The sequence below is a fragment of the Ostrinia furnacalis genome, unplaced genomic scaffold, assembly GCF_004193835.3.
Source record: "Ostrinia furnacalis isolate ACB-3 unplaced genomic scaffold, ASM419383v2 OfSCF0194, whole genome shotgun sequence".
NCBI classification, from domain to species: domain Eukaryota; kingdom Metazoa; phylum Arthropoda; class Insecta; order Lepidoptera; family Crambidae; genus Ostrinia; species Ostrinia furnacalis.
In genome coordinates this window covers 188,403-216,231 of record NW_021130433.1, presented here as the reverse complement: position 1 = coordinate 216,231, position 27,829 = coordinate 188,403, and the positions used below count along the sequence as shown (strand labels likewise).

Sequence of the window (27,829 nt, the reverse complement as noted above, 5' to 3'; positions counted from 1 at the left end):
TTTTTACACACCCGATAAGTTATTTAAGTATGTATGTATATGTTACTGTAAAAGCTCGAACTATGGTTAATCTTAAGATTTAAGTGTAAATCTTAGGATTTACCGACATGAGTTGGTAAATGCAAGTATTTCTGAAAATACGACGATTTTTTCGAGCTTTTACCATTCGAATTCAGTATATGCTAGGTTTTACCTCTGTCAGCTGGTAGATGTTGGTTTTAGGAATAAAACAATGAGTAATTCTTAATGGGGAATTATAAAACGATCGACCAAAAAATTAGTTAGCGATTGATGATGGCATACTTACTGTTTTAATAACTTGAGCGGTATGAATTTGAGTAAGCGAAAAATTCAAATGCAGAATGAGCTTACAAAAAGTGGGTTATGTTTAATCCATTTTAGATATTAAAATTCTGTCCGTGCGACTAAATTACTAAGTGAGCGACTAGAAATACAAAGAAGGAAACTTCAATATTAAGATAGATTCGATTTTTTCCAATTGAAGTAATTTCTGATGATGATGATGATGATGAGATGCGCTGAGCACATTATGACATGTTTTGTTTTTCAACATTTACCGTGCCATTAATGTAAATCCTAAGATTTACCAACGAAATGGTGGTAAGAGTTCGAATCGCAAACCTTTTGGGACATTTACCATTAGAATTTGGTAGATCTTAGGTTGTACTGGAATATCTTAGGATTTACTGCAATTCGAGCTTTTACAGTAACATATATAGACATTTTATACCTCGGCATGTCTGTACATTATGTACATTTATAAGTAGTAGTAATTATGTAACATTTCAGATTCAATATTATAGAGTACATACACAATCATCTGAAACTACGTTTTCATGCATACATTATTCTGGCAAGTATACATATACTTTTACATATTCAGAGATGCTCAAGATTTTTTTATTTGAAGTAATTTGGTAGAGCCTTCGAACAAAGATGCACGTCAATTGACTAGTACATTAATTAACATTTATGCTTATTTTGTACTCAAAAATACACCTATAGGTTGAACACGGTTTGAAAATGTTTTTACTTTGTTTATCATTGAACTACACAAGGGTTGAATTTTATTTAAGTTTATTTAAGATAGAATTGAGTATCACCTTATAATATACTTTTGGTCAGAGTCACATTATAAGTATATAGTTTGTCCTGTATACTTCAATTACACATAGACATAAGTAGTTTATATTTCGAGTAAGAAATTTATTGAATACTTTAAAGTACCTAGTCCACTACTAACTCTTAACAATACAATGTAGTATATAAATTTGATATAAAGGCCATCAAGAAGTCAAGATAACACTTATATATTGATATATTTTTGTCCCAATTACAACACAAACAAAACATATTAATACATCTATACAACAATTTTCAACTAAGTGCTAACACATTTCACCATGTTTCCACATAAAATATTCCTATCACATACATTAAATTTCTACAAGACCTCATTCCCATTCTACTTAAAATTTATCTTTGGGGGCATCTGTTACTGTACAATTTGTAAGACAAAAATATTATTTTATTGTAGTAAATAAGCTCGCCACGCCTGAAGAACTACGCAAGTAACACTAAGCCATTTAATCTCAATTTACCAATAAAAAACGTACTTATTTAACAAGTGAATGTAGGCATTATTTATTGCAACTTAGCAATGAATAAATTAAACTATAAATCCTTATGATTGCATTTAATAAGCTATTAAAATAGGAACTAAATTGCCACTATATGAAAGCCATCTCTTTACTATAGCCCATTTCTGGATGACATGATATGAGTCTACAGAAGGCATTAATGAACACATGGTCACAAACTTAAACCCTGTACCGGCAATGAGATGAGATCATCAAACAGTGTAGTAAGTTTAATTTATGACCATGAGAACCATGACTTAGTTTCACCTGAAGGGGTGGAGCCAGGGCTTTTAGGTGATTTCGGAGTATTTGGTTTAGATTCCGATTTCTTCTCTTCGGTATTCTCAGGGGCCTTTTCTGCTTCAGTAATTGTAGATTTCAGCTGTAATCAAACAAAGTAAAATTGTCATATGGATAGTAGACAGCAAGCAAGTTGCATATTNAAAATACTCTCCCATGATCTCTCCTGCCTGGCTCTTACCCATCTATCTACATCATGGTGCACTGATTGGCAAAATTCGAGGAGACTAGCGGGCAAATATTATTTTGATATTCAAAGAGAAATCCCTAGCCGTCCATGGTTTTTTAAACACCATCACCTACCCAAAAAAGTAGTTTCTGTCATTTGTCGTCTCCGTTTGGGTCATGCATGTACTCCAGTTCACCTAAACAAAATTCGAGTGAAAGATAGTTCGCTCTGCGAATGCGGCTTGGACGAAGGCTCTGCTGACCACATATTTTTTAACTGTCCCAGGGTAGGCGCGTCGTTATACGACTCCCTACCTCAAGACTTTCCCCGTCCTTGCAATCTTAAATCAATCCTCAGTCTTGTTCACTCCCCTATTTTAGACATTCTATCAAAATTCATCCTAATTAATAAAATAAAACTCTAATAAATGTTCACGTCTCCCCCTCTCCACTAACTCTATTTTATTTCCCTTCCTCCCTCCTTCTACCCACTTACTTGTTGTCTGTTCTCGTGCCTTTTTTTTGTGATTTTATTATGTATATTACTAACTGTGTTGTCTTATTTGTGCCGTTGTGTTTGTCTGTTTTAGGTGTGCACGCTAGACTATACCTAATAGCACTCAACCCCAAGGTTTATAACTTCATATACCGTGTAATGGCTATGCTCACGTGACATTGGCAAACGTGGAAACACAGTAGCCATAGAGGAGAAGAAGAAGAAGCAATTCCGCAATAAATTTTGCCTGAATAAATGGATTACTGAGACCAACTACAATGGAATTGGAAAATACATGCCGCTGTTGCCTATCTCAGGGCATGCACAAAGACTTGGATGCGTCGCACGTTTGGATAAACACAGCTGAAAACTATTCCAAGATGTTGAATGATTGTTTTAGTATTGTTGTAAGTTTATTTACACTTATTATACCCATAAAACCTTCATTTAAACATTCTTTCATTCTTTTCTAAATTATTTGTTTGCTTTGAAGTCATTTTCATGCATTAATAACATAGCATAATTAATGTACCAAAGATGGAAGAAATCGCCAATCGTGGACAAGTCCGTCAAATTAGTATTTTTTTCAATAACACTGTCTAGCCCTATATTACAATTAATATAAAATAAATAGTATCATACCACAATACCTATGCGCTTCTAGGACTATTTATTATTTTGCCTTCTAAATTATTAATAAATTAATTTTAGCTCTCATCTTCTAAATACAAGGCCAAAATCTGTGATACCTGCATTGAAAACCTGAGAACCTGCATCAACTTCAAACAACAAGTGTTGAGGTCAGAACAGGAATTTCTGAAAATGATCAAAGATTATGATGAAGGTATGTACTTGTTTCATATGCTTCAATTTAGTTATATGTCAGGAAAATTATTAAATATTGCTATTTGGAAATTGTTGTATGGATTTAAAATGCTGCAATTCTGCAAAATCTTCTTACTATATTATATTAAAGTGAGCTCAACTCTAATAAGAAATGTGGTTTATTATTTTATATCTGTGTTCTATTTCTATTTAGCACTACTATTTACAATTACAATATAATAATAAAGGAAAAACCTAGGTCAAAAGGTACCTTGAACATCTGGATACATTGAAAAAGTTAAAAAAAATCCAATAAAACACAATAATGTAGTTGTGGGTTTAACTTATGAAGCAGACGCTCTTTTTAAGTGATCAATTGATCAATAAAAAGTTTTTATGCCATACTCAGAAATTAAACTGAAAATAGAGATGTTGAATTTAGAAACATATATACACAACCTAATGTTATATCATACTGGTTCACAGATGAAAAGCCTTTCGAAATAAAACTGGAGCCTATTCAAGAGAGTGGCGACGACTCAGACGATTATTTCTTGGCTGATGCAGGTACATACATTTATAAACATTATTATTTTATGTGTTAACTAGCTTTCCGCCCGCGGCTTCACCAGCGTGAAATTTTGTCTGTCACAGAAAGACTTTACCGCGCGCATCCCTGTTTCAAAAACCGGTATAAAAACTATCCTATGTCCTTTCCCGGGACTCAAACTATCTCTATACCAAATTTCATCAAAATCGGTTCAGTGGTTTAGGCGTGAAAGAGAGACAGAGTTACTTTCGCATTTATAATATTATAGTATAGATTACTGTAAGTATTTGTACATAAAAATTACTGATCACGTCTTAGCAAACATTGTGTAGGACGTCCACTTTCTCGATGTACTGACGACACGAACCTAAAGAAGTCAGGCTGTGGCTCTGTGGCGTCCTTTGAGGAGCTTAAGTCCATCAGTGGACTGTTATTGACTGCACTAATTGCACTGATGATGACCCATCACATTAAGGGCCTAGCTAAAACTTGGCGGAGCGAGTGCGCGCCTAAAATTCTTTGTATGAAACTCCACACTGCAACGCACACTTATCTTATCCGCACCGTAACGTGAACGCCTGGCCTCGTGGCTGACAGCTCACGAATGGTGATACGGTGTTGATGCTTTCAGAGTTGATAAGTGTTAGGTATGACCGTATGATTGCATATAAATGCACGCCCGCTCCTTGCCGCGAGTGTTCATACTATTTTTCGATACAGACATGCGTGAGTTCTTGCGAAACAAAAATACATATTTTCGGAAATTACTGCCTTGCCTGGCTTAAAAAGAAACGTTAGAATCGTTCGTTCGTTTCAGCCAAATGACGTCCACTGCTGGTCAAAGGCCTCCCCTAAGAATTTGCATAACAAACGGTCCTGCGCTGCCCACATACAGGTTCTTCCCGCGTCCTTCTCCAGACTACGTCTTCCAGTCCGTGGTCGCCATTCAAGAACTTTTCTGCCCCAGCAACTATCTACGAGCTATGCGTCTCTCCCACTACCACTTGATTTTAGCAATATAATTTGTTTGTATTGCACCAATTACTAATAGTCCTGTTAGCCCCTCGTACTAAGCTAAATATACTTGTGTCACGAGTGAGCTCACCACAATAGTCGAGCGGCGGCGGGGACCGAACCCGCGTGCCTCGGATCACGAGTCGGCCAGTCCGACCCCTTCACCGTTCGGCTATCGTGGCGTTTCTACGGACTACTTATATTGGATGAAGCGTTAAAATGTAATCCTACTAATATTATAAATGCGAAAGTTTGTGTGGATGTTTGTTGTTCTTTCATGCAAAAACTGCTGAACGGGTTGATTGTATTATTGTTTATAACCCAGAATAATCTTCTATAATTACAGTGCGACACACTCCCGAGCAAAAGATAAAGGAAGAAGTAAAAGAGAGCCCCGCCAAGAAGAAGCCAGAACAGAAGAGAAAGGGCAAGGCCCCGGACAAAAAGAGCGGCAAGTCCGCGTGGAGGAAAGAGAAGATCATTAAGATTAATAAGACGCTGGTTAACCGACTCGCTACTTCCATAAGTAAGTAGAATATCATATGCTGTGTTAAAGCCTGGTCCGTGAGCACGTAGAATCCCGTACAATGACCCCAAGCTGCCCATCCTTGGCGCTCGCACGTAATTACGTTGCTGTCGCGCTCGCACACTCACTGCGGGCGCGCGTCGCACAGTCGCGACAGCAATATAATTACGCGCGAGCGATAAGGATGGGTATCTTGGGGTCATTGGACGGGATTCTACGTGCTCACGGACCAGGCTTTAGTAGTTAGTTTTGCAGGGCAATCGAATTAGCTTCTTGATTGGGCCTTTGTGAGTAGGTATATGCCATGTAAATAATTACAAAAAGTTAGACTCTAGTTGAACTCTGGTTTAAATTGACATTTAGAATGGAAATGTCATTTTAGCGCAGTATTCATCATCATCATAATCTCAGCTATAGGACGTCCACTGCTGAACATAGGCCTCCCCCAATGCTTTCCATGTTGATCGATTGGTAGCGGCCTGCGTCCAGCGCTTCCCTGCTACCTTTACGATGTCGTCGGTGTAGCGCAGTATTCGTCTCAGCTTTAACTTTTTCTTAATAAGGGGGATAGTTTTTTAGTAATGTGACGTCACTTCTTGTAGGAGGAGCGACATCGGAGGGTGTTTTTATTACCTAAAACATCACTGCGATTTCAGCCTGTACTTAGCTGTAATTCCAAAATCGCTCGTTATTTTTGTGTGTAGTTATGATTTCAAAATTACACTGTCATGTCTTTAACTTGCCTAGGCCTAGCAAGGGTCACAGACGCCCTTCAGCCATATAAGCTGTGATATTTCACAATATCTTTGGGTTTTCTTTAAAAGCATTCTCAGATTTTATTTCTTCTTTTCCAGACTCCGTCAACCTTCCCGAGCTAACCATCACGCCGCCAAAAGCACCCACAAAAATCAAACTCGAAAAATCCATGTTTAAAGACGGAAAACTCAACCTCACCTGGACAGCAACGCCGCGCACCAATCAGAACAAAACGAAACACAGAGAGAACCTCCTCACAGTGTTAAAATTCTCCAACGCTACACCTTTTAAGAACAAATCTCTACTAGGATTTTCTTGCGGCTACTGTGAGTCTACTTTTCCAGACCCAGCTGATCTACGCTCTCATACAGAATCCAGTCATCTAAAAGAACGGTTAGACTTCAAATCAAACTTCGATATGACCGAATACAACGTCAATCTGGACATTACAGATCTACTATGCACTTTGTGCGATGAAAAAATGATCAATTTGTCTGCGTTGAAAGAACATTTAGTAAAGACTCACAATAAAACAATTTACAACGATATAAAGGATCATTTATTGCAATTCAAATTGAAAAAGGGAGAAGTATATGACTGCGCTATGTGTACATCCACGTATGAGACTTTCAAGATGTTGAAACAGCATATGAACATACACTACAGTAATTATACGTGTGAAAAATGTGACACATCGTTCGCTACGAAAAGATCTTTAAACGCTCACACAACAACGCACCAGGAAGGCAGCTTCAAGTGCGATTATTGTGAGAAAATATTCAGTAGCAAACCGAAGAAACACTACCATGAGAAGACCAAACATTTGGGTGCTCGGAACATAAGCAACTGTCCGTTCTGCAACGAACCGTTCCGCAGTTACTATCAACGGAATCAGCATATGGTGAAAGTGCACAATTCTGAAGCCCAGTACAAGTGTAATATATGCAATAAGTCGTATATTTTAAAATCGTTGCTGATGTATCATATAAAAAAGAACCATTTGATGGAACGAAACTGTCAGTGCACGGAGTGTGGTTACAGATTTTTCAGCAAAAAAGCCTTAAAGGCTCATATGGTTAAGCATACAGGCGAGCGGATTTTCGCTTGCGAGGTTTGCAACAAATCCTACGCTAGGAAGTATACTTTGAGGGAGCATATGCGGATACATAATAATGACAGGCGGTTTAAGTGTGAAGTGTGCGCGATGACGTTTGTCCAGAAGTGTAGTTTGAAGAGCCATTTGCTGTCAAATCATGGGATTAGTATGACAGCCAGCGCTATCACTTGCTCTTAGCTTTGGAAGCTAACCGAATGGAGTATTAACTTTAAACCTAGGGACAGACCACCGACTTTTAGTCGGATAGTTGGGTCGGGCTGTTAATCAGTATGGATATGTATGAAAGTACGCACATTACACCGATTTGGTATCGGCCGATTCTTCATACAAATTAGAATCGGGCCCAACTATCGGCCAACTAAAAGTCGGCGGTCTGCGCCTAGGCTAAAAGTTTTGAACTTGAATCGATCTCAGATTATGATTCGTTGGATATTGAACTTTGAGTTCTAAGATATTGGGTTCAATTGAAAATATTTGTCAGTATGTTGTAGTTTGAATTGAACCTACAGCACATTTTGTCTCTCTCGCTCATGTAATATTTTAAGCATGAGCAAAAAAGACAGATATATTTCGCCTGCATATTATTGATCTAAATATTATGTTTGGTTTAAATTGGCCTAAACTCAATTAAAATAGTGCAATAAAAATGGTCAACGTTTTGTGACTAAAATGTGTACATAGTTACTTTTAGATTACATAAATCTCAATGTAAAGGTGTATTTTGGACGCGTTGAATGGTCTTTTTGATAGATAGGTACTCGGTAAATCGTATCGCCCTTTGCGAGCTGTCATCGACTTTCGCGCGCTGTCAACCGCGAGGCGGGGCGTTTACGTTACGGTGCGGATAAATATGTGTTGGGCCCAGAACAGACGGTGAAACGCAACTGCAACGAAACTGCAACTTTCTGATGATTCTGATGAATGAAACTGAAAGTTTCAAACTGGTCGCGTCATGTGTGGTCTCAACGACCCAGAAAGGGCCAAAACAGACGGTGAAACGCAACTGCAACGAAACTGCAACTGCTAGTTACTTTTGAGTTGCATCTAAGTTTCTGCCATAGCATTCGTTGAGAGGCCACACATGACGCGACCAGTTTGAAACTTTCAGTTTCATTCNGCGCGTCGTTATACGACTCCCTACCTCAAGACTTTCCCCGTCCTTGCAATCTTAAGTCAATCCTCGGTCTTGTTAACTCCCCTATTTTAGACATTCTATCAAAATTCATCCTAATTAATAAAATTAAACTATAGTAAATGTTCACGTCTCCCCCTTTCCACTAACTATTTTGTTTCCCTTCCTCCCTCCTTCTACTCACCTTGTCGTCTGTTCTCTTGTTTTTTCGTGATTTTATTATGTTTATACTAACTGTGTTGTCTTATCTGTGCCGTTGTGTTTGTCTGTTTTAGGTGTGCACGCTAGACTATACCTAATAGCACTCAACCCCAAGGTTTATAACTTTTTATACCGTGTAATGGCTATGCTCACGTGACATTGGCAAACGTGGAAACACAATAGCCATAGAGGAGAAGAAGAAGAAGAAGATTTTTTGTGGTATTTTTTAGCAATTTGGGGAAAGCAATTCCTTAATTCAGTCAGTTATAGTTTAGATAGTGTCGAGGTGTGTCGTTTTCCCCGGGAGTGAAGTTAAAACTACCACGATTACGTCTAAAATGCAAAGCGTGAGCGCCCCTGGGGGGCAAGCTCCGCCAGTCATCAGCACAAGTTCGACGATCCTGAATATGCGGGAAAAAGAGAAGTACGTTGAAGATTTCGAGTTCCCATTCTGCGATGAGTCTTCCAAATACGAAAAAGTGGCCAAGATCGGTCAAGGAACCTTCGGAGAAGTGTTCAAAGCTCGAGCTCGGAACAGTAGTAAAAAATTCGTGGCAATGAAGAAAGTACTCATGGATAACGAAAAGGAAGGGTTTCCTATCACTGCCTTGCGAGAAATAAGGATACTACAGCGTCTGAAACACGAGAATGTTGTGAATTTGATCGAAATATGTCGGACTAAGGCTACACTGCACAATAAGTATAGGTCAACTTTCTACTTGGTTTTTGACTTTTGTGAACACGATTTGGCAGGTTTATTGTCGAATGTGAACGTGAAATTCAGTCTCGGCGAGATTAAGAAGGTCATGCAGCAGCTATTGAATGGGTTATACTACATTCATAGCAATAAGATCTTACATAGAGATATGAAGGCTGCCAACGTTCTGATTACCAAGAACGGTATCTTAAAACTCGCTGACTTCGGTCTGGCGCGTGCCATCAGTGTAGCCAAGTCTGGACAGGCTAACAAGTACACAAACAGAGTTGTGACATTATGGTATAGGCCTCCGGAGCTGTTATTAGGTGAGTTATTTTTATTTAGTACTACTATAGTCTGGTCCGTAAGCACGTAGAATTAGCAATATAATTACGCGCGAGCGATAACGATGGGTAGCTTGGGGTCATTGGACAAAATTCTACGTGCTCACGGACCGGGCTTTACTGTTATTTCAATAATTTAGATTTTTATGTTATAACTAGTACCTACAATGTTGCAATGCTCTTACAGGCCATGTTTAGGGACTGTATTATTATTTAAGATCCAAATATACCAACATGATGCAATAAACATTTGACTATGACTATGACATACTAATATGGTTATTTCATCACTTGCTGACATATTTATCAGATAAAGACTTTCATAGCCTGGCTATTGATAAATTATTGTGATTTCATGATAATAATATTTTCTTCTCAGTTCCATTAAACATAGTATTTTATGGTGTCATCCCAACTAATATAATAAATGCGAAAGTAACTCTGTCTGTCTGTCTGTCTGTTACGCTTTCCCGCTTAAACCTCGCAACCGATTTTGATGAAATTTGGCATAGAGATAGTTTGAGTCCCGGGAAAGAACATAGGATAGTTTTTATCCCGGTTTTTGAAACAGGGACGCGCGCGATAAAGTTTTTCTGTGACAGACAAAATTCCACGCGGGCGAAGCCGCGGGCGGAAAGCTAGTAATTTATAATTGGCTGAATTTTATCTATGTTCATTCTCATATTATATAAATGTATTGAGTTGGAGCAAATTAGTCATAAAAACATTACTTTCTTGTTACATTCCTATTCTTAGTGTTCACTTTGAGCAACACAACACCCAAATCAATTTAAAACATTGATTTTTAATATTTAAACCTTTGATTTCTTAGTTAGCTGTTAAATAATCCTCTCAATATCATTAGCTAAAATTAGCAGTAATTAATTGCATTGTGTTGTTTTCTTAATTGATTTCTTTAAGTACCCTAGAAGCTTTTATTCAAAAAATGAGTAACACTAATTTTGCTTCTTTTATTTCTTAATGACTTCTTTATGTAGGTAACTCCACTTATTTATTAATGACATTAATCTGCATTTAAATAAAAAATAATCAATTACTAAAACTATCCTACAATAAACGAAATCAAAAATATTTATTAAGTTTTGACTAGTATTTTGGCACTTATGAAAAATTAAAAAAAGCTAACCCTTAACATTACACATTTCCTTATCTTTTGGGCTCTACCAGAACCCCTTGTTGAGTTAAGACTGTAGCGATGTAAATTATGAAAAAAGCGTAATTTCTTCCAAAGGTGACCGCAACTACGGTCCTCCAGTCGACATGTGGGGTGCTGGTTGCATCATGGCCGAAATGTGGACACGGTCACCCATCATGCAGGTTTGTCATCTTTCATTTGATACATGACCTTTGGCAGTTTTTGTTTGTTTGATTTAGACTCGATTTGACCAAACTTTTATCCAAGAATAACTCCTGGTATAACTGGCACATTGACAGTTTCAGTATGGGAAATAATAATATGTCAAAACTGACGATTTATTCTGAGATTAATATTTACTCTTGTTTGGTAAAATCCACCCTTAATAGATAAAATGCAGTTAAAGTACAGTCACGGAATGAAAAGGTTCGTCAGTTTTCAAATTGATTCCTTCAACGAATCGCGAGCACATATTACCTTTTGAAACTATGTTACAGAATAATCTCGAGTTAGAGAAAATAATCTTTAACTGTACGTCAGTAAAGTTCAAAATTAGTCAGATCAAAGTTGTTGGACGATTTAACTTGTCAAGAAGATTATTATGATTGATAAACTAAAACCTTCTTGTTGGTTCAACCTGCCATTATCTATTAAATAAAAAAAACTACATTTGTAACATTGCACTGATGGGATAGAAAAATAAACAAGCAAAACCTTATTCGTTAGCAAACGTCATATTTATTTAAATGTTAGCAGCAATGTTTCTTGCACTGCTTGCACGGTTATGTTGGCAGGTTTGACTCTTACAGTACCTAGTGCAAGCGAAAACCGACACTAAGGTGACGAACCTTTTCATTCCGCGACTGTACATGGTGTTCCTTCTTACGATGGGAAAGGAGAGCTATTTTGAAATACTGTTTACGTAATTTCGGATCTATCTATCGCCATCGCTATGCTGGTATCTCGCTTTAAGTGAGGGGGATAGCAAAATTCGAAACTTCGGGCAACGTTTTTCGCAGTAGCCCCGCGGAACCTTTTGTCAACTTGGACGGTATTTGCAATCAATTATAGTCATTCTGCCTCTTACTCTAGGGTTCATTGTAGCAGCAGCACCTAACCATATCTCACTTCTGTTGCCTGCCAATCAATAATAACCCTTCTGCCTCTCACCCAGGGTTTAACAGCAGCAGCAACTAATCCTCATCTCTCAGCTGTGCGACTCTTGCCAATCAATTATAGTCATTCTGCCTATTACTCTAGGATCCATTATAGCAGCAGCACCTAACCATATATCACTCCTGTTGCCTGTCAATCAATAATACGCCTTCTGCCTCTAACCCCAGGGTCCAACGTAGCAGCAGCCACTGATCCTCATCTCTCAGCTGTCACAGCACATGTCTGGACATATGGCATTCTTGCCAATCAATTAGATTAATTTTATTTTAATTGAATTGCAGATTGTGTGAATTTTAGTGTCGAACTAATTTTCATATACAAGTATTTTGTTTTTGGAAAAAATAAAAAAATAAATAAATATCTTTGGACAATCTCACACAGCGCCATCTAGCCCCAAAGTAAGCAATTAATATGCTTGTGTTATGGGTGCTAGCTTAACGGATATACTACTTATATACTTTTTTTTTAAATACATACATAATATTATACATAGTAACACCCAGACCCGTCACAGAAATTAAAATTCATCATTTCAATTTCTGCCCGGCCGGGAATCGAACCCGGGACCTCTCGGCATAGTAGTCCGTTCTGAACCACTACACCAAACGGCCGACAAAGATAAATAAGTAAAGTAAAGTAAAAAAGTAAAAGTATTTTATTTGCCAGCAAAAAATTTACAGTCTGTTTATCTAGCGGCTGCTGCACTAAGCTGTGCGTTTGTCGCGGCAGCCTTAAGTAAAAAATGAAATTATAGTCATTCTGCGTCTCGCCCCAGGGTCCAACGGAGCAGCAGCAACTGATCCTGATCTCCCAGCTGTGCGGTTCCTGCACGCCAGACGTGTGGCCTGGCGTGGAGAGCTTGGATCTATACAATAAGATGGAACTGCCTAAAGGACAGAAGAGGAAAGTCAAGGTTCGTGGTTTTCATGCGCTGGTAACCTCTAAGGTGGTTTTCGAATGACCGCGCTGACCGCTTGTTGATCGTCGGCGCTGACAAATCAAAATGTATGTAATTGAAGGGATCGTTTCTGAGTGACGCTGATCGCTCGGCGCCGACGCTCCATACATTTCGGCTATCAGCGCTGACGCTCAGCGTACGTCAGCGTGATTCTAAAACCAACCTAAAAGACGTAGCACATATCAACCCGGAAACGGATCGTAACCGTGTCAACTCGAGGTGGTCAGTACTCAGTATTCTTTGTATGAAACTCCGTATTGTAATGCACACTTATCCGCACCGTAACGTAAACGCCTCTCCTCGCGGTTGACATCGAAAGGCGATACGGTGTTGATCCCTTTCCAAGTTGATATTATTATAATAATAATAAATAATAAATTAATATCCTTTGACATTGTACACTGCGCCTCTAGTCCCAAACTAAGCAAAGCTTGTACTATGGGTACTAGACGACGGGATAAACATACTTATATACTTTTTTTTTTGTAAATACATACATATTATACATAGAAAACACCCAGACCCGTCACAGAAATTAAAATTCATCATTTAAATCTCTGCCCGGCCGGAAATCGAACCCGGGACCTCTCGGCATAGTAGTCCGTTCTGAACCACTACACCAAACGGCCGACAAATTATGTCCTTAAATAGCGTAAAATAATTTATTTGTGATTTTGTGATACACAGGAAAAATTGTTGTTGAACACAATGTTGTGCAATCTTTGTCGTCAAACAATAATTGCACAATGTTGTGCAATCTTTGTCGTCAAACAATGATTTGGATGTGTAAACGTTTTTTAAAAAACCTAATTGCACAAAAATGTGTCACTTTTTATGACTCATGTGTTTGCGAAAGTTACTCTGTCTTCACATCCAAACATTGAACCAATATTGATGATTTTTAACAGAGACCGTAATATTTATTTATGTTCTTCATAACAGGAAAGGCTAAAGCACTATGTAAAGGACCCGTACGGCTGTGATTTATTGGACAAGCTGCTGCAGTTGGACCCAGCCAAGAGGTAAGATTAAAAATGCATTCAATTTTTAGGATTATTCAATTTTTTTAAAGGCGCCAGGTCGCAAAGGACCAATGATTCCCACCTGAGGCAATCGTTTTTAGCGATTTTTTGAGATACTTCTCCTTGCAGACGGAAGTTGGGGCGTCGTTGGGTCATTGCAACTTCTTCTTTTCATCAACAACCAACATTACTAGCTTTTGCCCGCGGCTTTACCCGAGTGAAATTTAGTCTGCTATAGTCTATATTACTTAGAGATAATGTAGCATTCTAATTGTGAAATATTTTTTGCAAACGGTACAGTAGTTTTTCCCCCTTAATAATAAAAAGTTACACGCTAGAGCCGTATAACAGGCTTATTGATAATCCCCGTTAACGCCAATTGGAGCTTATAATAATGGGGAATAATGAACTAAAAAGTTCATTAATCCCCGTTATATTAGGATTTTATTTTTAACGTAATGGGGATTAATGAACTTTTTAGTTTATTATTTATTCCCCATTATAAGTTCCAATTGGCGTTAACTTGTCATTGGGATTGTCAACGGGGAATAGTGGAATAAACCAACACTGTTTTAAAGTAACATTTAGTATGGAAATGTCACTTTAAAACAGTGTTCAACTGGGGTGTAACTTATTATTATTAAGGGGCTTTGAGTTTGTTAGTTTCAAACATACAAATATTTCCTCTTTATTTATATTAGTATTATTTTCTAGATACGACGCGGATACGGCTCTGAACCACGACTTCTTCTGGACGGACCCGATGCCGTGCGACCTGGCGAGCATGCTAGCGCAGCACACGCAGAGCATGTTCGAGTATTTGGCGCCGCCGCGACGCCCCGGTAACGCCCCGCTTGTATTGCTTATGTTTATTCATCATCATCATCATCTCAGCCATAGGACGTCCACTTCTGAACATAGGCCTCCCCTAATGCTTTCCACGTTGATCGATTGGTAGCGGCCTGCGTCCAGCGCTTCCCTGCTACCTTTACGATGTCGTCGGTCCACCTTGTAGGTGGACGTCCTACGCTGCGTTTTCTGTGTTGTGTTTATTAAACATATTAACTAACACAGGTATCCGAAAATGTGGCAACGAGTGACAAAGATGGTGACGAATTTAAACGTACGCCCCGGTAACGCCCCGCATTTAATCACTTGATTCTTTACTCAAATTCGTGATATAACAGGCTCCCTATAACGTGGCAACGATCGGCGACAACGAAGGCAATCTTAAACGTACGCCCCGGTAACGCCCCGCTTGTGTTTATTAAACATATTCATTAACACAGGTATCCGAAAATGGGGCAACGAGCGACAAAGATGGCGACGAATTTAAACGTACGCCCCGGTAACGCCCCGCACTCGCTCACTTGCTTGATTACTCAAACCAGTGAAATGATGGGTAGCCGATAACGATGTAACGATGAGAGCGGTTACGACCGACGACGATTTTTAACACACGCCCCGGTAATGCCCCGCATTTCCAAAAACCTAGCATTTTAATTAAAATAGTAAGACACGGGTCTTAACGCGGCGTTTATTAATGAGTTACATTATGTACTCACGGCTTCACGTTTTGGCTGCGATGCTGCAGCCGTGGTCACAAGCAGACTGGCGGTTCGTGGTCGTCCGTTCGGGCGGGCTTGAAGATTTTCAACTACCCTCATATTGGCATTTTCTCCTCAGCCTCTGACCTAGTAGTCTAAAAAAATTCCCTGTTTTATTTTCGGGACAAATAAAACTATTTTGTACAATTTTTTTTTTGTAAGAACTTTATGACCTGTATTCTGGCAAATAAACGCTTCTTATCTTATCTTATCTTTCCCAGGGCATTTGCGTCACCACCACCACGTAGCGGGAGCGCAGCCTAAACCGGCGCNCCCAGAAAGGGCCAAAACAGACGGTGAAACGCAACTGCAACGAAACTGCAACTGCTAGTTACTTTTGAGTTGCATCTAAGTTTCTGCCATAGCATTCGTTGAGAGGCCACACATGACGCGACCAGTTTGAAACTTTCAGTTTCATTCATCAGAATCATCAGAAAGTTGCAGTTTCGTTGCAGTTGCGTTTCACCGTCTGTTCTGAGCCTTAGAGTATGGAGTTTCATACAAATAATACTGATCGCCTCGAGTTGATACGGTTACGATCCCTTTCCGGGTTGATAAGTGTGCTACGTCCTTTAATGACCTGAGATCATAATATCTGAGCCATCAAAAGACCATTAAAATTTGTTACATTTCATCACAAAATTATATAAATTATTTATATGTATAAACATAGCTTGTACATAAAATCTCACATATAAATATGACAAGGTGCTGTAAACGTAGTTTTTAGTAGTCGTAGTTTTTATATAAATTTTGTTTGTTGGCATTTTCCTAATTAAGTATTATTTAAAACATTTTTCTTACCAGCCTGCATAATATTCTTCTTAGTATGTATATTGTTACATAATAAGTACTTACCTATGTACTACTGCCTATTTTATAGATCGTTTCATCCACTCGGACGCGCCCCACCAATGTTTGGTCTCGGTCGCGCGGGGTGCGGGGAGTGTGGTCCGAGCAATCCGTACCGTAAGGCATTATTGTAGTGTGCGTGTGCACTCATGGATCATTTAGCGTGTACCTATAACACTCAACTAGTGTCCGACCGAATATGGATTTTCAGCCGAAAACGGAAACGAAAACGAAGCTTCGGCTGCAGTCTCATTTTCGGCCGAAAACGAAAACGAAAACGAAAATGACCTTCAACTCTCAAATTTCAATCTGAAATTATGTAAAAACTTTGAAACCGTTAAGGTTTTGACCAAAAACATAATGACGTTTGACAGTTGATTTTGATAAGGATTGATTAAAGAAAATCGGCATTAAAACTCAAAAAAAATTAATGAATTCTTAGTAGAATATTATTTCCGGTGTATATTGAAATATTGGGAAGTGAAGAAGAAATAAAGGGTGACCAGTGGGAATTTTTCAACTTCAAAAATGATTATTTATTACTAATGCAAACTGGAGTTTAACAATGCGGATTTAATTTTTTATAGGTAATGTCTTATAAATGATGCCCGTTTTACTCTCACTCTCACAGCCGGATCCTTACATTCGCAACTATGCGAGAGCAAATCGCGTTAATAATTTTCCTGCAACTTCACGGCGGATATTTTCTTACAGAACCTGAATTATTTAAGGATTGTTTACTATAAACTTTTGACTTGAGATATCCCCACAAGAAAAAGTCGCATCTGGTGACTGAGGCGGCTAGGGTGTGTCCCTGTACTTGCTGATCCTCAGTGTCTCCATCGAGGTACTCTCCTTGTGTGGTGAGACACCTTCTTGCTGAAATAGAGTTACGTAGTTGACCGGGATGCAGTTGCAATTGTGGTATCAGACATTCATCGATCATTCGACAATACATTTCAAATACTTAATGCTCAACTGCGAACGCTCTGTAGGCTCCTGACCAGTGACTCATGGCGTATTTCAAATCCGCATTAGACTCTATTTTGAAACAATTAAACTTACTGAAAACTCTTTGGTTTTATTTGTATTCAATTTTGAAAATTCTAGCTGGACACCCTTTACAACGTAACCTCTCTTCACAACTTCAAAAGAGTGTGACAATACCGCGTCTGTTTAAGTCTGATTGGAACCATGAGTGCACCAGATTCACTCCCGAAGATATCGGAACGATAAACGTCACCATCTCATTCACGTATTTCTGATATTCGGTTTGACCGAAGCTTCGGCTGGTTTTTGGCCGAAAACGAAAATATGGCCGAATGTCCATTTTTGGCCGAAAATGGCCGAAAACGAAAACGAAAACGAATATTCGGTCGGTCACTAACTCAAACATTAGCGGAAGAATGGTGGGGCGCGTCTTCGTGGATGAAATGACCTATAATATTGAAAGTAAATAGAGATTATGTAAATGCCTTACATTTGAAAGCAATAAATTGATGTTGTGGTAAAAGATGACTTTAAATTATTTGTGTACAGTCAGCGTCAATTAGTTTGTGACACCCAAACGATAGTCTGAAATTAGTTACATTTTTGCGCACATGGGGCTGTGCGTATCAAAATAATTTACCAAAGTTTTGAAGATCACCAGCTTTTCATGTTTTTCTTCAAGGTCCATGAAGACCTAACTTTCCTAACCTTCACCAGAACCTAATCTTTTTAGCCAGATTCATTTAGAAAGTAGGTAAATTTTATTTTGATGACAGGCGCCCCATTTGCGCAAAGATGTACCTAACTAAGTAACAACACCCGTATTCACAAACGATGCTTGCTTAAGTGAAGCAGCAAATCGAACGCACAGCGTTGAATAGAGCTCCCTGATTGGTTCGTGTCACCCTGTGCGTCCAGGCGCACTGTGAGACCTCATAGTATTGTTTGTGAATACGGGCGTAAGTAGGTAATTTTTAGTAAAAAAAATGCCGCTTGAGATGAACAAGTCAAAATTTTAATAAAAATATCCGAAATTATAAACGAAACTATTCTTCATGAAGACTTCCGCACGGTGTTGTATACGTCTGTCCTTCTCTGGGCCCTTACAGGCCATTGTTTTCTCACTTCCTCCACGACATTAAAGTCTGTAAAAAGAAAATTACTAAGTATACCTAAAGCCCGGTCTCCGAGCACGTAGAATTTTGTCCAATGACCCCAAGCTACCCATCCTTATCGCTCGCGAGTAATTATGTTGCTGTCGCGCTTGCACACTGACTGCGGGCGCGCGTCGCACAGTCGCGACAGCAATATAATTACGCGCGAGCGATAAGGATGGGTAGCTTGGGGTCATTGGACAAAATTCTACGTGCTCGGCGACCAGACTATACCCTACAAGTATCTATTACCTTGAGAGGGCTATTCTCGGTGTTTCTTTACGAGATCGAATCAGAAATCAGGAAATCCGTAAACGAACTGAAGTCCTTGACATAGCCCGACGGATTAGCAAGTTGAAGTGGCAATGGGCAGGGCACGTAGTACGCAGAACTGACGGCCGATGGGGCAGCAAGGTGGAGTGGAGGCCACGTACCGGAAAGCGCAGCGTAGGACGTCCACCCACAAGGTAAACCGACGACCTCATAAAAGCAGGAAGGCGCTGGATGCAGGCCGCTACCAACCAGCTTTTGTGGAAATCATTAGGGGAGGCCTATGTTCAGTATTGGACGTCCTATGGCTGAAATGATGATGATAAGGATGGGTAGCTTGGGGTCATTGTACGAAATTCTATCTGCTCGGCGACCGGACTTTAGTGGTACTAAACATCGCTACTTACCGATGTCTTCCAGTATCGTCCCAACATTCTCGTCCAGCTCGGCCTTGATGGTTCCCCAGGGGTCAACGAGCATAGAATGTCCCCAGGACTTATACTCGGTGTCGGGGTCACGGGCGGGGCCCACTAGCGCAACCCACAGCTGGTTCTCGAAGGCACGAGTGCGCCCGAGAGCCTCCCAGTACCGCGACCCAGTCACCATGTGAAAATCGCTCGGGAATATTAGAAGAGAACATCCTGGAGGTTACAAAACATGAACATCTAATATTATAATTAGCGCCCTTAACCATTTAACGACATTTTTTTTATCCACAACGAGGAAGCTCTTGGCCTGTATCTCACCTGATGGTAAGTGACGATCAAGCCGAAGGTGGAAGCGAGCTTCGCCCGGAATCCTCAACCACGGAGGAACTGGCTATCTTACCTCTAACTGCCGGAACACAACAATGCTGTTAACATTGTTGTTATGGCGACAGACTTAGGTAAGATGGTGGTAGCTAGCCAGGCGGACTAAGAACGAGCCCTACCACCAACCAAACCGAACAGAAAAATCTGCCCCCACTGGGAATCGAACCCGGGACCTCTGCGTCTGAAGCAGATGGTTTTGCACTAGACCACAGAGGCGGTTACACATAGCGACAGAAGAGAGATTAATCACAGCAAGAATAGATTCTCTGGTTACAACGCCCGTTTTCACAAACATTACTATGAGGTCTCACAGTGCGCGTGGACGCAGGATGACACACGAACTAATCACAGAGTTCTATTCAAAGCTATACGTTCGATTTGCTGCTTCACTTAAGCAAGCATGTTTATGAACACGGTACGGTTTAGCGCTTAAAGACAGTGCCTGATGTATGGAAGGGGTACCTGAACGACATAGTGAAGAGACGACAGAAGAATAAATAAAGATAGTTATCTGGTTATACTACAAAATACAACACTAGTAAGTACCTAATATAAGTTAACTATATGCTCTAAACAATACGAGGTACGCGCTTACTTGATGCGCGACAGTCTACAGTACACTCTCAAGAGAGATGAGTGAGTAATTAAGTAAAAGTTTAGGGTAGTAAGTAACTATTAAACAGGGTGTCCCAAAAACTAGTGTCAAACCAAAGCCCAGCCGGTAGAGCATCACTAGGGCTACCCGAATCACCCCTTGTATTATAATCATCAATATAAAATATGTTACGGTTAATGTGATAAATTGAAAATTATGAATAATCGCCGGTTATTATGAATAATTACCGACAGTTGAGGTAAAAGTGATAAATTATTTAATAATGTAACCTTAATACTAACAAATATCATGAAAGAGAACACCTCGTGTACAGCCACACAGTTTGGACTCTGGGCTTCGGCTTAACGCTATTTTTGGGACACCCTGTATTTATAGTTCGACTGACCATCTTGAGCCATGAGCTCCACCATCTCAGGAAAGCAGATGTCGAAGCAGATGCCGAGGCCAATCTTGACGCCGTTGAACACGAAGGTGGTTATCTGGTCTCCCGCCGACACCAGCTCCGATTCCCTGTGCGTCACCTTGTTCGGGATGTCTATGTCGTACAGGTGCATCTGGAATCATTTTAATAAGCAAGTTAGTGCTAGGTTAGTACCTATTTAAAATGTTTGAACTTGTAGTATAGGCACAGAATAATAATAAGTACTTCGGTAGGTATAGGTACTAACTAGGTTACTCGTAGGTCCTGTACTACTTTTTTCGCAAAAAGATCCCCATAAGTAATGATGAGTTTGTTGATTTAATACAGCACAGTAACTAACTAGCTAAGTAACTAGTTATAGCCTAGCTAGAAGTTTCATAAGTTCTTAAGACAACTTATTTTTTTACAAGTATCAGTTTTTATTGTTTAATCTGCCCAAAAAAACAGTCACAAACTCAGATTTGTGTATCTCTAAAAAATCGCAAATTTTTTTTATGGAAAAATGAACTGTCTCAAATTCTCCACACAAAACGGCAATTTCATACTTTAAAAGGTCCAGTCCACTTTGATCACCTGGATTCGATTACCCAGGTGATCAAGGTGGACTCCAGACGACACTGTGGTGTCTTTTGATCACCCATGGATAAAATCAAAGTGGACTTCTTATCCATGGGATCAAAGGACACCAAAATGTCGCTCGGAGTCCATTTTGATCACCTGGGTCGTTCAAATCCAGGTGATCAAAGTGGAATAGACCTTAAATAAAACCGAACAACGGGCTCAATTTCTCCGATCACTATCGTCGCTGCAGGAGGCCTACTGTAGCAGCCTAGACGGGCTTCTTGCTTTGGGGGATCTGCGGTGGTTGGAGTAGGAAGATAAATCACAAATCGCGCACAATTGCCCAATCATGAGGCTAAGTGTGGTATTCGATTGCCCTGCAAAACTAACTAACTAGACCTTAAAACCTAATACTATACCTTCCTGTGTCTTGCCAGCAACGACCCGTCGCTGTCCCACACGGTGCAGGTGTTGTAGAGGGCGCTACCGTCGCGCTCGGGCAGCGTGCCGCCCACAACGCACACACCTGCCTCGGCCGCGGCCTCAGACAGCGCGCGACACGCTTCCCCCGATGGCACTTCTTCCCAGTCAACTACCATCATATTTAGTATATTTAGTTATATAGAAAAAAAGAGCGTTTATTAAAATCTACGTTATTCTGCCGCCTACCGCGCATACGCCTGCCTCGGCCGCGGCCTCAGACAGCGCGCGACACGCTTCCCCCGATGGCACTTCTTCCCAGTCAACTAATGTACCATAATTTACAATGTGATTTAGTTAGGCGATTAGAGTCCTCAATCCGCGTCAAATGGGCATTTTGTAAAGCATACTCCTCTTTTACTGCTGGACAGAAATAGTCAAGTTAAAGGTAAGACCGCATTTGCGCGACGCAGCGCGGCACTGTACAAAACGTCAATTTGATACTTTCAGTTATTTTGTATGGATGGAGTGATATTGCATTATGAGCGCGCTTGACAGAACAGTTAGTACAGTTACCTAGTCTTATATAATAGTTTGACGCGCAGTGCAGCAGTGCAGCGCCGTGCAGATGCGGTCCGACCTTAACTGCGCACCTGATAGCCGTGACGTCACATCGACGCTCTACGGACGGGACGGACGCGGGGATGGGATGTGAGCCGGTAAGTGCGAGGGAGTCGCATTCCAACAAGGTGCGCAGTTAGCTCGACCGGCTTGTAAAAAAAAACGCCTTGCCACTGCAAGCCACGGAGAGCGTTATAAATACTCCGTTATTTTCCCTAATCAAGCTTTAAACAAAAAATACCGCCGTTTATGATTTTGATTTGTTTTTTAAAAAACAATTTTAATTGCGATCGAAAAAAATACAGATAGGTAACTACGTATTGTTTTCCGAGTGCGTGTAAAGCCACCCACGCGTGCCGAAAACTGTATTACAGGAAAAATGCACTATAATATGTGCGGTGGCCAGATTTGGTTCTAACTTGTATCTGTTATCTGTTTTTTTGTTATCTGATTTTGTGTGCTATATTTTAAGTTGGAACCAAATAAATGTTTTTCTTTCTTTCTTTCTTTCTAATATCGTGCGGATTTCTTCACGGACGCGGGATTGCCCCGCATGCGTGCGTGACACCCGCTAGTGTCCTTTTGATTCGTTCGTTTCAGCCAAATGACGTCCATTGCCGGACAAAGGCGTCCCCCAAGGCTTTCCATAACGACCGGTCGTCCTGCGCTGCCGCCCTTTTCATACAAGTAGCTGGGTACTTCTCATTTTCACTCAAATTTAATGGTCACTCAATAATAGTTCATAAACGGTATAAGTTAGAACAATAACTTTGATATCAGATGATAAAAAATCTATTTAGCTACATACAAAATAAATTTTATCGTAATAGAAGCAAAAATAATACGAAAACATCACATGAAACGATACAAAACGGGGTCATTTTTCGCATTCTCATCGTGTCACACCTTCGGTTGCAATGAAACATTTGGTTACTGCATTCACAATTTTCATTCAATTTGTGTGTAGCATATACTTAAATCATCGTAATTAAATATACTTTCCACACAATAGTCAAAAAAATATCTTCTTATAATTATTTCGAATTGAGAAAGCGAAATACGTTGGTCACACGATTTTAGGTACCTAAAATTTTGGGTAATAATACAAGATTGCCGTTAAACCGAACACCAGCAACCAATCACAGCGTTCTATTCGGTTAACGTCTGTCGTGCTCCAGCCATTGGGGAGGTGAGATAGGTCGATCGTCGCTCCGCGAAAAAAATACGTAACTTTTTGTGATTTTCCATAGACATACCGTCGCTTGCTTGAACAATATTTTCTACCTCTAAAATTTAAACAATTTAATTGAAACTTAGGCTATTGAAAACTTAAAATGTTAGGCTTATTTGTATAGTATTCGACTTGAACCGTTAAATTCAAATTTAAGGATAATTCATAAAAAACTAAAATTTTCGTCACCTTCGTGGCATCACCTTCGTGGTGTTTTATACACGAAGGTGATTTTAGGGCACGAAAGTGATTTCTTGCTTTGGTTTATTTTAAAATATAGTGACTGGTGTTTATGTTTTTACAATATTTTAATAACTAATAAATTATACGTGGTAAGTAGAGTTCAACCCGCCTGCCAAGCGTGGAGATTATGGCAAAACCCTCCACTATAGTGGAGGAGGCTCATAGTCCAGCAGTGGACTGTAAAGGGCTGTTGATGATGAAGTAGAGTTCAGTACATCAATAAAAAAATAAGGGCCTCGTATTTTTGTTGTCTGTATGTCTGTATGACTGTATGTATGTCTGTATGACTGTTTATGTCTGTCTGTGTATCTGTTTGTAAGATAAATTTAATCTGAAATGTCAGTTAAAAGTTGTACAACAAAAATACGAGGCCCTCTGGCCTCAATAAAAAATATATTTTTGTTGAGGACTGATAATTAATCAGTTAGAGTTCTTTATTATTGAGGTACTGATAATCCTTTTTTGCTTTTTTAGCATTTCAGAATGCCACCAGTATCACCCTTAAAACCAATTACGTAGAATCTTGTAACTTAGTAGGTGACGTTATCGGTAAAATTTTATCTTGTATTTAAGTAGGTACCTATTTATATTATGTTATTGATATTTATCTATGAAAATAAGACAAAATTATATGTTTTATAAACACTTAAGAGTCATTTACAGTGGTAAAGTTTGAAAAAAATATTGCTGTGAAGTACAGAATCACTTTCGTGGCATCAACAAATTCAAAACGTTAAAGCTTCCAAACGGGACTCACTATTTGACTGATTTACTGAGAATACACTCTTCACATCAAGCGCTACAATTTTTGTTTACAAAAAGTTGAAATAAGTTAGAAATAAAATTTGCCACGAAGGTGACGATGAGAACCGTGGCGATGAGAAATACCCAGCTAACTATTTTTAATCGTTTCTTTCTTAAGCAGTTTTGTTTTTTCTAAAATTCGTGTTTAGCCGACTATTAATTGTGCAATAATGGTGAATTATTAACCATTAAGTAAGTGTTCGTGAACGTGCTTGAGTGTAATGTGTAGGCTTGAGCGATGGCGATGGATGGATTTTACGATAAAATGGCGTTAAAAATTTTTCGCGTACACGCAATGATTTGATCGAACCTTGAAGTTATAAAAGAAGTAAGTACTTACTATTGTGCTCGTACTTATAACATTCTGGCAGGGCTACCAGCTGTGCGCCTCGTTGCTTGGCCTTGTGGATCTCCTTCACAGCGGTCGCCAGGTTTTTCGTCTTGTCCGGGCACCATAGCATCTGCACCAGAGCTATCCTCAATCCTAGAATTAGGGATGACTTACTTATACCCGTTTTCACCATCAATCCCTAATTTTTTTAGTGACCCCTATGGTAACATAACAGGAATTTTGTTTTCACAAGTCACTTAAAAATTAGGGATTGATGGTGAAAACGGGCAGTAAGGTCCTATGTCCCCTAGATGGGGCAAAGGGCGTCCACGACAGTCCTCCATCGCGTTCGGTCTTGAGCTTCGTGTTTGATCTCGCTCCAAGTCTTGCTGCTTTTCCGAATTTAGGTTGCCATCTCTAAAATTTGGCAACCAGGACAAAACGCGTGAAAACCCCGGATTTTGGAGCCCAGAACCCGGATATGTCAACAGATTTTTATAAAAATTAGTCGCATTGGCCTAAGACTTTAAATTTTGTATACCCGGACAAATTAAACCCCACCCGGACGGACGCCCTCTAAACTAGGACAAATCGAGGGAAACCCGGACGGACGGCAACCTTACCTGGAATCAGTTTAGAAAATGCCATTAGATAAGTAATAAATATTTAAGTAGTTACTATGTAGTTCTAGCACTGTATTAACACGGTGAACGGTGCCATTAATAAGTAATAACTAAGGCGATTGCTAGTTATATGTGTAGGTACTAGTAATCCGAAAAATTGAAGACAAAGAATGCGACTTGATTTTTAAGGTTCCGTACATCAAAAGGAAAAACCGTCCGTTTGTCAAGACCTTTTTAACACGTGGAGGAATCGAGTCTCAGCTGAAAAAAATCAATCTTTAAAAAAAGACGCTAAAAACCTAGGTAGGTCTTACTTATCTATAGGGATCAAAAATTATAGGTTAGGTATTTACCTTTCACCTAGAACTATGAAATTTGGCAAGTATCTATAGGTACGGGTCATTCCATAAAAATCTGTATATTTTCGACGTCATTTTGTCCGTAACTTTTTTAAGATGCTTTTGAATACTTTATTAGTGTAAATTATAGTTTAATAATTAATTATGTTATGTCTAAAAGGGCCAGTCACTTTATGCTTTATTTTAGGAGAAATTATAATTTTCAATTTTTTCATACTACATTACTCCTATATGACTTCTAATAAAGTATAAAACATATAACCTTAACATTTATAGACAAGTTAATATACATAATGTAGTTGTTTTGTTATTATCACTATATAAAAAACATCATTCCCTAACTAGTAATTTAGTCCCAAGTGCCGTTTAAAGCTAGGGCCTGACGCTCTAGGAACTGACGATTTGGAGTAAAACTTAACATAAATGCAGATTAACNTTTGGGTCATTCAATAGTAATTAAAGATGTTTTAAAAATAGTTTCAAAAAATATAAATGGGTGATGAATAAAGCACATTGCGAGCTGTTATTTAAGAATTTTGGAATAAAATATTAACAAATATTTCATGTGAAATGTGGCGCGGACTAAGAGTTGACATATTTTTGTGGAATGACCCATACTTACTTATTACCATCTTATAGTACACGTAAGTACCCGCCTTAATTTCAGGAACAAAATCATTTACATACCTACAGTTTGTATGGAACCCTCGGTGTGCGATTTTATTTTAAGTACCAAACAGTGACGAATTTACAATTTGTTGAAAACGACTGGCTACAACAAGCCAAAAATATGTAATAGGTAAACATATCGTCTTAAGGACTTACAAAGGACCTACAGTCCACATATAAACTGCACGTCATGCGGAAGCTATGCTTGCATCTTGCGTAAAATCAATCAAAAATATCAAAACTGTGTTCACAGAGCGGCACATTTATTTGGACATGATGTGTATTTCTTTCTTATTAATACTGCAATTGTTTATTATTAATAAGAAAATATATTAAAAATTTGACATGTAATGAACATTATGAATAAATTTCTTATTCTTATTCTTATTCATCACGCTCTACCACTTGTCATCATGCGTTCGTATGCCAAGCGGTGCATGTGTCGCAGTCGGATTGTATTATCCGCCGTTTTACATTACCACTAGGCATTTTACATTACAGCTCTGTTTTGTAATACGGCGGTTCAACGTTTAGGCGGATTGTCATTGCGATACGTTCTTCAATACGGCGGCCCACGTTTAGCCGCATCGTATAGATGACCCACGCAGAGCCCCGATTACGGTAATTTTTAACGTCAACAATCCAGACACGCTTCTCGATTCTGCTATACGATTGGTCGTTCAACAGCGTACGTCAGCTGTTTTGACCAATCGTATCGCAGAATCAGAAACGCGTCTGGATTGTAGACGTTATAAAAGTTACCGTAATCGGGGCTCTGAACTGTCCCGCCAAACTCAATGACAGAGGGGCGCTACCATCGTTCAACTATATGGTTTCCAACATGGCAAAAATCTGAACCAGCGATCCGGTATTGACGGTGGCGCCCCACTGTCAATGTCATCGACAGGACAGTCCAGTATTTTGGAACTATATTACTATAGATTGTAGGGTGACCATACTTACAAAATAAAACAATGTTTAATGAAAATAAATTTTAATAAGACAGATTTAAGAATTATTACCTTCGTCACTGTATACTAAATAATATATTTGGCTTCAGTATTTTTTTTACTTATTTATAAATCACAAGGGATAGCCATCTAAAAAAAAGTAACTCAAAACAATTAGACTTTTCTAAACATTTTA

General features: G+C 39.2%; 3 protein-coding genes and 1 long non-coding RNA gene across 5 annotated transcripts; 3 read left to right on the top strand and 1 right to left on the bottom strand.

The window, feature by feature from the left end:
* The first annotated feature begins 2,110 nt into the window (after positions 1-2,110).
* Positions 2,111-2,851, top strand: LOC114354734 (uncharacterized). Its single transcript, XR_003656049.1, has 2 exons — positions 2,111-2,416; positions 2,720-2,851. It is a non-coding gene; the product is annotated as an uncharacterized LOC114354734 (long non-coding RNA).
* Positions 2,852-7,722, top strand: LOC114354643 (zinc finger protein 1 homolog). Its single transcript, XM_028307134.1, has 5 exons — positions 2,852-3,032; positions 3,337-3,469; positions 3,937-4,017; positions 5,361-5,540; positions 6,395-7,722. Exons 1-5 carry the CDS (start codon positions 2,904-2,906, stop codon positions 7,588-7,590), a joined length of 1,719 nt encoding a protein of 572 aa, XP_028162935.1. The 5' UTR covers positions 2,852-2,903; the 3' UTR covers positions 7,591-7,722.
* A 1,202-nt stretch (positions 7,723-8,924) lies between these two features.
* Positions 8,925-18,238, top strand: Cdk9 (Cyclin-dependent kinase 9). Its single transcript, XM_028306889.1, has 7 exons — positions 8,925-9,769; positions 11,040-11,125; positions 12,895-13,032; positions 14,020-14,099; positions 14,814-14,941; positions 15,928-16,002; positions 18,231-18,238. Exons 1-7 carry the CDS (start codon positions 9,085-9,087, stop codon positions 18,236-18,238), a joined length of 1,200 nt encoding a protein of 399 aa, XP_028162690.1. The 5' UTR covers positions 8,925-9,084.
* Positions 18,239-18,541: 303 nt separating this feature from the next.
* LOC114354714 (omega-amidase NIT2-like) lies at positions 18,542-26,915 on the bottom strand. 2 transcript variants are annotated; one of them, XM_028307262.1, is made up of 6 exons: positions 26,702-26,915; positions 25,042-25,185; positions 21,802-21,974; positions 20,786-20,954; positions 19,380-19,613; positions 18,542-18,693 (listed from the first exon to the last, which is right to left on the bottom strand). In XM_028307262.1, exons 2-6 carry the CDS (start codon positions 25,160-25,162, stop codon positions 18,602-18,604), a joined length of 789 nt encoding a protein of 262 aa, XP_028163063.1. In that variant the 5' UTR covers positions 25,163-25,185; positions 26,702-26,915; the 3' UTR covers positions 18,542-18,601. The 2 variants fall into 2 exon arrangements, with proteins under 2 accessions (XP_028163063.1, XP_028163056.1); XM_028307255.1 differs by lacking the exon at positions 26,702-26,915 and adding an exon at positions 25,656-25,857.
* Between the last annotated feature and the right edge of the window lie 914 nt (positions 26,916-27,829).

Bases quoted from the DNA above. Each gene is read 5' to 3' on its own strand.
- LOC114354643 (XM_028307134.1), top strand. From the start codon at position 2,904: ATGGAATTGGAAAATACATGCCGCTGTTGCCTATCTCAGGGCATGCAC. The intron at 3,033-3,336 runs GTAAGTTTATTT...AATTAATTTTAG, and splicing joins ATGATTGTTTTAGTATTGTT to CTCTCATCTTCTAAATACAA. The intron at 4,018-5,360 runs GTACATACATTT...CTATAATTACAG, and splicing joins TTATTTCTTGGCTGATGCAG to TGCGACACACTCCCGAGCAA.
- LOC114354714 (XM_028307255.1), bottom strand. From the start codon at position 25,680: ATGGCATTTTCTAAACTGATTCCAG. The intron at 20,955-21,801 runs GTATAGTATTAG...AAATGATTCCAG, and splicing joins TGCTGGCAAGACACAGGAAG to ATGCACCTGTACGACATAGA. The intron at 18,694-19,379 runs GTAAGTAGCGAT...TTCTTTTTACAG, and splicing joins GACGATACTGGAAGACATCG to ACTTTAATGTCGTGGAGGAA.